General features: G+C 37.6%; 1 protein-coding gene across 3 annotated transcripts in view; it reads right to left on the bottom strand.

Moving 5' to 3' along the window:
- Positions 1–4448: 4448 nt before the first annotated feature.
- atrx (ATRX chromatin remodeler) overlaps positions 4449–12809 on the bottom strand; it is a 241124-nt gene continuing 232763 nt past the window's right edge. For all 3 annotated transcript variants that reach the window (XM_043704988.1, XM_043704987.1, XM_043704986.1), the window contains 2 exons: positions 11196–11324; positions 4449–8990 (listed from right to left, as the gene is read on the bottom strand). In XM_043704988.1, the coding sequence (XP_043560923.1) occupies positions 8691–8990; positions 11196–11324 (429 nt within the window). In that variant the 3' untranslated portion in view covers positions 4449–8690. The remainder of the gene's footprint in view (positions 8991–11195; positions 11325–12809) is intronic.

Here is a 12809-nt window from a genome sequence, read left to right as displayed (position 1 = left end):
TTGTAAATCTTTTCTGTGACCTCTCAGGTTTCACAATATCCATCTGTTAGGAAGGAGACCAGAATTGCATGCCGTATTCCAATAATGGCCGAACCAATATCCTGTACAGTCATAATATGACCTCCCAATTCCTATACTCAATGCACTAACCAATAAAGGCAAGCATACCTAATGCCTTCTTCACTATCCTATCTAGGTGCCTTTCAACCCTGATTCCATTCTAGTTCATCTAGCCTTGTACCCAAATTTATACACATTTTGTAGGCCAGACTTGGCCATAACGTTCCATAACAATTCCTCTCATCATTTCAGTCTTGATCACACATTTATGAAATGGGGCAAATAAACTGCTTGAAGCACAAGTTCATTTATGCATCAGTTGCACGATTTGTATTTATGCATGTTTAATCTATGCTCCTGAAGACAGAATTCCTAGCTGCACAAGGAAAACATCAGTTGCTATAATAAAAGCTCATTATTATAAAAGCTCATCTCTGGATACCAAACTATAGGTGATGAGTTATCTTCTACCTGGAACACACAAGGTGCCAGCTATATTAGGTATGTTAAATATGGAACATTTAACCAGCACATTGTGAAGTAATGCTCCAAGGCATCCACAATTATTTAGACCGGCTATGAAAGCAAAACCAGATCTCCAAGTGGCCTCATATCTTCAATGAGGAAAAAGGAGTAAGATCTCCTACTCCACTCTGAGCTATGCAACAAGGGTTGGTCTCCTGAGTGGTTACAACTCTTCAGTGTGGGAGCACAGAAATTAAATCAGCTGTTCACACATGCCCACCCAACTATCTTCCTATATTGAATACAAACCCATTTTAAAATTGTGATACAAACAACTATGATCGTACTGAATTTCTCAGTCTAAAACCAAAGGGACATGCAGAACTAGAAAATTTATTGGCTTTTTGAACAGATTTCATCTAATTAGCATAATCAGTAATTTGGATATTGTCTTCATTTTTCTGAATTAATCCTTTGTAAACTAAATCTGACCACATCAGTATACAACTTGTTTTATAAAGCCTCTTTAAATATCTCAATTTAAAGGCCATTGCTGACAGCTTTAAATGACAGCCCTAAACTTCGTAATTAAATGTGCTATCAAATATGATCAGAAGTGCAAACCAGATACTTCACATTCAAAAAGGCATTAACAGCAGATAGACAAAGTTATATTAGGTTTGCATATTAGTACATAAGCAACTGAGCTTGTAAAAGAGGTGTGTGCGACTTCACACATTCATCTACACTGTCTACAAGCGAATCTGTCACTTCTTTGCCCTTGCTTTCACCAAGTCCTGGATTTCCCAGACTCGACAGTCAGATATTGTATCTACTTAGAAGCATCACAAATACAAGAAGAGGTTTATTCTTAATAGTCAGATGAATCTAAAAATTTAGAATATCTATTTATCTCCCGATAATTCACGCACTGAGTACACAAGACAGAACACAGAACAGTACAGACCCTTTGATCCTTGATGCTTTTATACTATTCTAAGATCAAACTAACCTACATATCCTTCATTTTACTATCATCCACGTGCCTATCCAACAGCCGCTTAAATGTCCCTAATGTATCTGACAGGTATAAGAATGCATCAAGCAAACTGTCAACAAAAACAAACAGGTTCAAAACATGATGGGAGTCTCTGCAGTGAATTGTACTAGTCATTCATAATATGATCTTTCAACTCAGCTAAAAGGTCAGCATTCAAATGATTTGTTTGATATTGATAAGAATTTATTTGGTAACTTGTGGTGCGAGGAGTCAGAAAAGTTGAGATATTTCATTTATGACACACCAGTCTAGTCTATTATTTAAAAAACAATATCTACAACTTTTAGGACTATCCCCATTTATTCCCATCCCAGGGTTTGCGAGTGTGCTGGGGGAGCACAGCAATACAAAAGGAGAGACTTTAGTATCTGCAATCACCTTCAGGAAGAAATATTAAATAATGATTCTTCTTGCTCTTCCGAATCTTCCATTATCACAGCTTCCAGTCATCAGCCAAATCAATTGACTCCACATGATATCAAGAAATGGCTGAGGGTGTTGGATACTGCAAGGACTATGGACTGACCATATAAATATGGCAACTACAAAGGCAGGTCAGAGGCTTCAATTATGCAGCAAGTAACTCACCTCTGACACCCCAAATCCTGTCCACCAAGTACAAGACAGGAACGCAGTGAAATCCTTTCCAGTTGCCTCGAAGGATATAGTTTCTAACAATATTCAAACGCTGAAGGTAAAACATGTGATGTGGTGTATATGGACTTCAGTAAGGCATTTGATAAGGTTCCACACGATAGACTATTGCACAAAATACTAAATTTCGGGATTGAAGGTGATTTAGTGAATTGGATCAGAAATTGGCGAGCTGAAAGACAGAGGGTGGTGGTTGATGGGAAATGTTCATCCTGGAGCTCTGTTACCAGTAGTGTGCTGCAAGGATCAGTTTTGGGGCCACTGCTGTTTGTCATTTTTATAAATGATCTGGATGTGGGCGTAGAAAGATGTGTCAGTAAATTTGCAGATGACACTAAGGTAGGCAGAGTTGAAGATAGTGCCAAAGGACGTTGTGGGTTAGAGGGATGTAGATAAAATGCACAGCTGGGCTGAGGAGTGCCAAATTGAGTTTAATGCAGAAAAGTGTGAGGTAGTTCACTTCAAAAGAAATAACAGGAATGCAGAGTACTGGGCTAATGGTAAAATTCTTGGCAGTGTAGATGAGCAGAGAGATCTGGGTGTCCAGGTGCATAAATCCCTGAAAGTTGCCACCCAGGCTGATAGGGTTGTTAAGAAGGTATATATGGTGTGTTGGTGTTTATTGGTAGGGCAATTCAGTTTCGGAGCCACAAGGTCATGTTTCAGCTGTACAAGATACTGGTAAGGCCACACCTGGAGTGTTGCATACAGTTCTGGTCACCGCATTATAGGAAGGATGTGGAAGCTTTGGAAAGGGTTCAGCGGAGATTGACTAGGATATTGCCTGGTATGGAAGGAAGGCCTTACGAGGAAAGGCTGAGGAAACTGATGCTGTTTTCGTTGGAGAGAAGGTTGAGAGGTGACTTAATCGAGACGTATAAGATAATCAGAGGGTTAAATAGGGTGGAGTAAGAGACTTTTTCCTCAGATGGTGAAGGTTTAACAGGAGGGGACATAGCTTTACAGCTTTGTGGGCGGCACGGTGGCATAGTGGTTAGCACTGCTGCCTCACAGCGCCTGAGACCCGGGTTCAATTCCCGCCTCAGGCGACTGACTGTGTGGAGTTTGCACGTTCTCCCCGTGTCTGCGTGGGTTTCCTCCGGGTGCTCCGGTTTCCTCCCACAGTCCAAAAGATGTGCAGGGTCAGGTGAATTGGCCATGCTAAATTGCCCGTAGTGGTAGGTAATGGGTAAATGTAGGGGTATGGGTGGGTTTCGCTTCGGCGGGTCGGTGTGGACTTGTTGGGCCAAAGGGCCTGTTTCCACACTGTAATGTAATCTAATCTAATCTTTACATTGAGGGTGATAGATTTAGGACAGATATCAGGGGTAGTTTCTTTACTCAGTGGTAGGGGCGTGCAATGGCCTGCCTGCAAATGTAGTAGACTTGCTGATGTTAAGGGCATTTAAATGGTCATTGGACATACATAAGGATAATAATGGAACAGTTTAGGTTAGATGGGCATCAGATTAATTTCGCAGGTTGGCGCAACATTGAGGGCCGAAGGGCTGTACTGTGCTGTAACGTTCTATGTTCTACACTTGACACCCTCCAGGACAAAGCTACCCATTTGATTAGCACCATATCCACCAGATTCAACATTCATTCTCTCCACCACTGACAAAGTAGAAGCAAGTGTGTACCATCTACACTATGTACTGCTGTACTCTTCCAACAGTTTCTTCAGAGATTACCTTCAGAATGTCAAATGCTACTAGCAAGTTCTCTCTCAGTCTGGAAAAAGCTGACCTCTGGAGACCTAGTTGAAATAAGATCACACATATTGCTTACAATATGTGTGATAATTCAATCTGACCACCAGCAAAGAGGTGACCAGAGGCCAAACAGCAGCTCAATGAATGTTTTCACCTAAATACCATGATGTAAGTTTTTCTGGACATACATTGTCCACAACCAACACGTCAAGGCAGAACTACAAGAACTTGGAACAGATTGTAAAAATAAACTTCAGATCTTGTTTACCGACCGGAGTGGGTCAAAAATAAAACCAACTTCAGCGATGGCAAAAACAAGTGCAACTCTCAAAGGTGCTTTATACACAAGCAAAGGCAGAGGAAGATTGTACTGTGACGGCAGATATGAAAAGGCTATTTATATACAGAAGGGGAGAAACGACCTATACTATACATGGGACTAAATTAATGCAATTGCTAGGAAGTATTTGTATTAATAAATAATCTAGGCATAATTTCAATTTTGTCATTTTTATTGAATATTAAATATTAAAATTTAAATGATTTGATACCACTTGCAAAGGTAACAACACAACAGTGTGCGTACTTATTCATCCACTACAATTTCTATCAAAACACACTGCCAGTTTATTTTACACACGATGATCCCTATGGGATGAAATTGTATCAGTTCTACGGTATTTACGGTAGTGAATAAATACAGTTGAAACAATTTCTAAAATATATAGAAAGCAAGCAAGACTGTTACATCTTCAAAGCTGTTAGAATTCAACAGCAAATAATGGTTTTTGGGCTCTCCTTTTGCTAATCAACTAGGGTACGTTTGATACAAAAACATATTACTAAGCAAAGAATGCCTTACATCCAAAATTAAGGACAATACGAGTTAGAAAATATGGTATTTACCATTTTCAGTCTTAATACAAGCTGCAACATATTTATTGGTTAAGCAACAGCAACTATGTAAATCACATCTAACTTTATAAAAATGAACAATTCGAGTGATTTAAATTTTTTTTCAACCACAACCATTATAGTTTCAAAACTATTTCCTGGTCAAATTCAGTGCTAAATACAGCACTGATAGAATATAAACAAAAAAAACCCAAAATTTAAAGTGAAACATAGGAGAAGTCCAATTGTTGTTGTATATCTCGTCTCAAAAGTTTGACTCTGTGCATTGGCCTTATACCACTATTGTGCTACCCATGGCTTCACCTTTTGTTTTAATGAGACCAGCAAACACCTTTGATTTATATTGTTAGAATACCTGCTAAAACAATTGCTGATAATTTTTACACTGCAAGAGATCTTGAGCAGTACTGTTTGTTACAAAATAATAATTCTAAAAGATAAAACGAAGCAAAGTGAAGGACAGCAATGGCAAATAAAAACCATAAACTGCTGCAGCCTTGGAGTTTAAAATTCCATCCGCTGCCCTCTGTTGCTACATGGCCCCACCATCATGCCTTTACCTGAAAGACATTCAGAAACTATTTCTCCTGGGTTCTTAAACACATGGAAATCAAATTGCTAAAGATTTAAATTTTAAATCTAAATGCCTCTGCAAGTGCACAATATTATGTTATCTTTTAATTTTGTGTCATCCAATTGTAAAATGAAAATGGGAACTGATTTAAAGCATGTTGACAAAAAGTCAAATTCTAATTTGAAAATAAGGTGTTATGACACAAATCAACTAAAAACATCATCCCACTGAATGAACAGTGAAGTGTCTGGTACAACAGAACTTATGTACCTTTTAAAGATCTGGACAGAAATTTGGTTGTATTAGACCATTCTTAACATTATGAGAATGTTTGATAACTTAGCAAATCACTGCTTTGGCACAATCTTAGAAAGGCAGTGGGGAAAAAATGACTGACAAGATTTCACAATGGGAAAAATAGAGTCTGTCAACTGAAATTTACTAGAAAGCAAATAACTGTTGAGCAAATGGATTTGTTTTTAAAAAAAATGAGCAGTCGACTAAAAGTCTTACCTTTCAATTAGACAAACTTAAATCAATGGAAATATTTGACAGAACATTACACAACAGAAAAAAGTTAGAAACAGTTAATTTCACTGCACATTCCAAATAAGATCATCTGAATATAGTCTTACAAGGCCTGAAGACTAGAAAACATTTATATTTCATAAATCACCCCAATATCAAAATAGCCACGAACTGCGAAGATTTTAAAATAAATGTTGAAGCCTAGAGTGCAGAATAGCTTTATTTTTGGTTTACATCAGACTGACAGTATTGGTGAAAAATAAAATGTGGATTAGCACAAAATATGGTTAACACTGTAAATCTATAAATTAAATAAAGTATATAACTACATAATATGAACAGAAACAACCTGACAGGCTTCTAAATTTTATATCATTTGTCCTCTAAGGGTTCTTCAGTCTTTAATCAGAAGTATCCACCACAAACCACAGGAGGAAGCCAAGATTCCCAGGAGGAATTCAATCCATACAGTACTTTTAACAAAATTAAGTAACAATTAGGATTTCACTGCAAGCTGGCAATTTTTTGAGGGTCAAAACTAGAAAACAAAATACTAAATTCCATAAGCAGCAACTCTCAAAAGTAGAATTAATTCTGTGCGATTCTGTTACATGGAAATGCTTCCATTCAAAAGGAGCAGATTTTCAGATATATAATGCAATGACCTTCCATACAATGAAAACCATAACATTCAATAACTTGATCCAATCTTGCCCAAGCTGGATGCCCTTGCAGTCTATACAACACCTTTCAGGATACTTATGAATTTCAGGACTTACTTGATTGAAAACCAATTTTTCATTACACTAGTTGCCAGACAGTGCAACTCTGCAGATATTCCATAAAGTGACCTCAAGAATAGAAGTAGATTTGGTTGGCTTCACAGAATCTATTTTCTATCCACATGGACAATAACATAGAACACATTAAACAGCTACATGTTTTAAATGCCTAAGCAGATGCATGTTGTCTAGGTTTATAGATATAAGCTAGGTTCTCTATGCATTCGTCTATTAAAATCTATTTCCATCTTAATTGGTGATGACCAAATGGTAAATCTTTCCTTGCAATTAAACTGCACAAATTCTTTAAAAGAAAATAATTCAAGAACAGCCTAGAAATTAGCTCAGATCATGTAAAGTTGATGAACCGTCAGTTTCCAGAACAGATTATTTGAATTTATATTAAAAAAGCTATGAAGTTGAATTTCCAAGCAAGCTGCAAGAGTTGCATGCTGGGTTCCCAGCCTGTCAGGGACCAACAGCAGTTACCAGTAAATGGCTCAACAACTGAGGTGACGGAACAAATTATTGGTGCAACTGAAATTGCTGAGTAATTCCAGGGGACAACATATATAATTATGCAATCATGTCCATCTGGTAGAATAAAAATGTTGCTGCTCTTGGATTAACAGCCACAATAACTTTAGACCAATGATGACAAAGCTAGCGATCTTTGCTTAAACTGAGGTTACCCACTGTCTATAAAGACCACAAGAACATTTTTGTGACAAGTACGTGGCTAGTTCAAGGATCAATGATGTTTCTGGTGACATCTTTACATCATACCAAATGACAGGTTCTGTCCAGTTGGAACATATCCTTGGAACAGTAACTCTATGAGCGCATTTAAACAAGGACCAGAGGAAATATAGAAATTCCTGTCTTGTTACTTGTGGAATTAGAACATCCACATTTTGGATAGAAACCAACTCCAGGAAAGTAAAGAAATTCAAATGACATGGATTAAATCAAATCAACATCTAGGGAAGGCAAATAGCACTCCCATAACAGATCATCACTGGATGTATACCTAAAATTGATGAAATAGATAACAAAGAGTTTCTTCGCATCCAATTATTGTCTAGCGCATATGAAAAGCAACATTCAGCTCACTTCGAATTGGGCTTAAATTAAGAAAAACGATTTGAATGCAATATGGAGGTTGAGAGGAAGAAACACTGTCAGTACATCAATGCATTGCAGAGGGGTTGCAAAGGATGAACCTAACTACTTTTATCAAGACTGAAGGCATAAATCCACACATTTACGAGACTGACCCTCATCACCAGATGACACCAAATAAGTCTTCCAGTCAGCATTTAATGATATTATCCACTAAGTCTACCCTTTACATTTCAGCAGTTCTGAAAATCATTTTCTTTTGGTTCAATAGATGGAGGAACTCAACTACCAAAGATTGTGGAAAAGTACTCATTTGTTAGATTGAGACACAGGAGTTATCACCAAAACAGAAATACATGAAGGTGCAACATCATTTGTTCCTTTATCAACTGGTCTTATATCTGAAGTTCATTAAGTAATGTGGCAAAGATAACATTTGTTAAATTATATTTCAATGGTCGACGAGTCCTGGATTCTCAACTTCTCATCTCCTCAAAAAACTTTTTAAAATTTTCACATACATCAGAATTAAACAAAATAATTGGCAGAACAAAAAACTTGGAAGAAAACATGTTCTCTCCCTACCAGTCACATATTTATTAAGGCTATATACAATGTTTAAAGATTCCGTGGAATCTCCTATGACAATATTACCTCTGATGATTTCAGCACGATTCTATGCACTTAAGTAGTGTCCCAACTGCAAGCTACAGTTATACATTGGTCACTTGAAGCTTTTCTTTTTCAGTTCAGCAATGTGCTTGCTACCGTAGCAAAGGCACAAAACTACATTTCTATAATCTCTTCAGCAATGACTATTTCTTTGAATTTTTTATTCCTTGTTTGAGCTGTGGGGGTCCAGGAGACTGTCCCTTCATCTGCATGGCTGCAGGTGGTGCCCGTTGCAAAGGAGGAGGTCGCATACCAGGTGGAGTTTGTGGATACATTGGTAATCCTCTTAAACCAATGTGTGGATAAGTCATCATTGAACTAGGATTTCTTGAAGTCATAAATTGGTTTAAAAGTGGGTTCATTGGAAACTGTTGCTGTGCTGTCATCTGGGTGAACTGCTGCTGCCTTCGGCTCATTAATATTTGTTGCACAGACCTTATCAGCTGTGAAAGAAAAGCAGAAGTGAGAACAGAATATGTATACAGGGTTCAACCTGCAACGTGACTCTAAATTCTTTCAGTCACAGCATTTCTCAGATCCCTATGCTAAGAAGTTCTGATCTTACCATTGTCAGAGGAAGGTGTGGAGTAGAAGCTAGATATTCTCTCAGGAGAAGAATAGGTTTAATTGAGAGAGTAGTGCGAGCTACAGAACTCAGTAAGCGTAGGTAAAAGTTTACTTCCTAACCTTGTAACCTAGAATACCTAAAAAGATGTCATCAAAAGTTAGGTTAGTGCGATATAACATCAAAACCTGAATACACTGGCCTGTTCACTTTGACTTGTTCACACATTACAGTACAAAGTAGGTGCTATCCAATTAAATTAAAATTAGAATGGCTATAATCCCTAAATATTAACAGCAATGTCCAATTGGCCAAACCTATATCAGTTAACACAGCTGCAGAAATCAAAGTAGCTTGTTTATCTCTATCTGCAAAGAACCACTTTAATGGTACTGAACTGTCAAATCACCACTGAAGGAATGCTTGGGGAACCATTACATAAAATGCTTTTCCACCCACAAGGATGTACCCAATTTCAACTCAGATCTTCGAAAATAAAGTTGCTTAGACACTGCTAAATGGAATCCTCAAAGATGTTCAGTTTATCCAGATGTTCAATACTCATTTGGATACAAACTGTTCTAGAAGAAGCTATTCAAACAGTGATTCCTATTCCTGTGGCAAGAGGTTTATTTTGCATGTGGTACAGAAATTAATTTCTGGATGACAGTTCCTGAACTGGAAAGGTGGATATTTCCAAGAAAAGCTCATTTGAGAAGGAAACATCAATTTGTGTAATACGTAAGTAAATAAATTGAGTTAGTGAATTAAATTGTACAATTTTCAGTAAAATCAATTATAGTTATTAAAAAGATTTGACTATTTGATAATACTGATGAAGGGCTTTTGCTCCTCGGATGCTGCCTGAATTGCTGTGCTTTTCCAGCATCACTCTAATCTAGACTCTGGTTTCCAGCATCTGCAGTCATTGTTTTTACCAATTTGATAATACTGTTTTATAAAAAAATATAAACACTTGACAATTTCCAGAAGATAATTTATAATCTTAAACAGTAACTTCAGAATTTGTAACCAGTCTTAACACAGGTCTTCATAGGAAATTAATCCCTTGATACAAGTTGTACATTTTAATGACACCATAGTAACTTGTGCAAATGTGCTCTACTAAGAAATGTAATTAATTAAGTGGCCTTGTGGAGCTCCTGAAAATTGTATTTATATCTCAAATCTCTGCTGTATGTCAGCTACATGAAGTTTTACCTATATAGCAACTAAGTGGACCACGTTACTGAAAGTTAGTCATTAATTCGGTTAACACATTTTGCATAAACAACTAGCAATTAGAATAGAAACGTGAAAATTGTATGCATCCTTTCAATCAATATTCAATATAAAAATATAAAGTCAGTGATAAAGAATAAATATATTCAACAGGATAAGCTTGTTTATCTAATTGTTTCCAATCTAAAGGGTTTATGTTTTTGAAATTGTGAATTGACATTTTTAAAAAACATTTATGGGCGGCACGGTGGCACAGTGGTTAGCACTGCTGCCTCACAGCGCCAGAGACCCGGTTCAATTCCCGCCTCAGGCGACTGACTGTGTGGAGTTTGCACGTTCTCCCCGTGTCTGCGTGGGTTTCCTCCGGGTGCTCCGGTTTCCTCCCACAGTCCAAAGATGTGCAGGGTCAGGTGAATTGGCCATACTAAATTGCCCATAGTGTTAGGTTAGGGGTATGGGTGGGTTTCGCTTCGGCGGGTCGGTGTGGACTTGTTGGGCCGAAGGGCCTGTTTCCACACTGTAATCTAATCTAATTTTCAAACCAACCTTAGTTGAACAATGAAGAATTTTCAATTTTAATGAAGAAATTGGCAAAGACAGATGTGCCCCAAAAACCAACTCTTCTTTACCCAGTCAGTTAACTGAATAAAGATAGCAAATGTTTTTGCGATTTAGACTTTTGACATCAGTGTTTATTGAAAAAAAGGGCTACTATGACAAGTCTTTAAAAAAAAAACACGAGCTGTTCAGCGATGCTGGAATGGGTGGGAATGGAACCCAGGCCTTCCAGGTCAGGGGTAGGGACACCACCACTGTGTCACAGGAGGAGTATAGTTCTTACCATCTGCTGCTTTGAAAGGACATCATTGTACATGGCTTCTCTGCGTTTTATTTCAAGTTCTTGACTGGCTTGTTTCGTCAGTGATACTGCTTGAACTTGTTCCTCAGTCAGGTTGGGATTCTCTTTCCACTAAAGAAAAGAAACAACTGTTAAAATGACTACCAACCTGGAAAACAAGCAAAAAAGACTTGCGGAATTAAAAGTTAATCTCAACCTGGTTGGTTTCTTTACAAGTGGCCAGAAAATTCTGGCTGAAAACAAGTTCCTAAGTAACTTGCAGCTTACATATTTACAAAGCACATGAACAGAGAACAAATTTATCTGAAACTAGTTCACGTTTTGTCAATAAAAACAGGAAGACAGCTAACGATCCGCATCCATGAACACCAACTAGCCAAGAAACGACACGACCAGCTATCCTTAGTAGCCACACACGCAGATGACAAGCAACATGAGCTCGACTGGGACAACACTACTATTATAGGACAAACCAAAGAGAACAGCCAGGGAATTCCTAGAGGCATGGCACTCATCCACAGATTCAATCAATAAGCACATCGACCTGGACCCAACGACCACTGCAATGGACAGCTGGAACTGACAACCGGAAGCGGCAGAGACAAACCACTATAAATGCCGGAGGAAACATCACAGAAGCGCTTCACAGGAGGCTCCCAAGCACTGAGGATGTCACCTAGACAGGGGACGAAACGTCTGCAACACAAATTCCCAGCTCGGCGAACAGAACCACAACATAATGGAAATCTTCAGACTTGACAGGATGAATTTTTAAACTCTGTTCTTATGCCTACAGATGTGGCTTAAACAGGGTTAATTTGTCACAATTATATATAAAGACAATTCTTTGCATTTTATGCTTTAGTCAAGGTGTTGAGATCATAAGCTATTCTAATCAAATAATAACTTTCAAACTAACAAAAACAGAATTGGGTCTAAAGCATAATTAATTAAATAACAAAGCCGCTCAATTTTGGTTTTGTCTAGCAATAAAAAGACTAAGACAAGCCAACTTTGTCTCCTTTTCATGCAAAACACGAGGTTAGCATTCTCGGCCAAACCCACACAGTGCCTCCAAATTCCGATGAAGACTTTGAAACCTAGACTAAAAGCATGGCATGAGGAGAGGCAGTAGAGGTGTCTGGCATGACAGAAGTTTCCTACGGTAGGCAAAGAACTAAACAAGAAACAGATTTTTCTGAAGAATTCTTTTGAGGAAAAAGCTTAGTTTGTCTTACAGGTGTGACAAACACTCCATCAAAAAGGAACAACTAACTTGCATTCCAATTGAAAGAGTTCTTAAATCGTTACTCTGCAATTTCCTCAATTTACATTTAAAAAAATCTAAAAAAAAGATTTTCCACCAGAGATTGACTGTCTTTATTACAAGTCCTTCAGTATTTAATGAGTAATAATGATTTTTAAAAAAAACCTACAGGAATTCAGCCAAATATCTTTTATTTTGACCAAAACCATGTGTGAACAATCAGCCTGCTCTAAAATAGCCAGCACAAAAGCCAAGATTAACAGTATTAAAATGGTGAATTATTTTGTTTTTAATTAAACATTTTTATAACCTTTTCTGTGTTTAATGTT

Source organism: Chiloscyllium plagiosum, chromosome 15 (genome assembly GCF_004010195.1).
Source record: "Chiloscyllium plagiosum isolate BGI_BamShark_2017 chromosome 15, ASM401019v2, whole genome shotgun sequence".
Classification (NCBI taxonomy): Eukaryota; Metazoa; Chordata; class Chondrichthyes; order Orectolobiformes; family Hemiscylliidae; genus Chiloscyllium; species Chiloscyllium plagiosum.
This window is presented reverse-complemented; position numbering and strand designations above follow the sequence as displayed.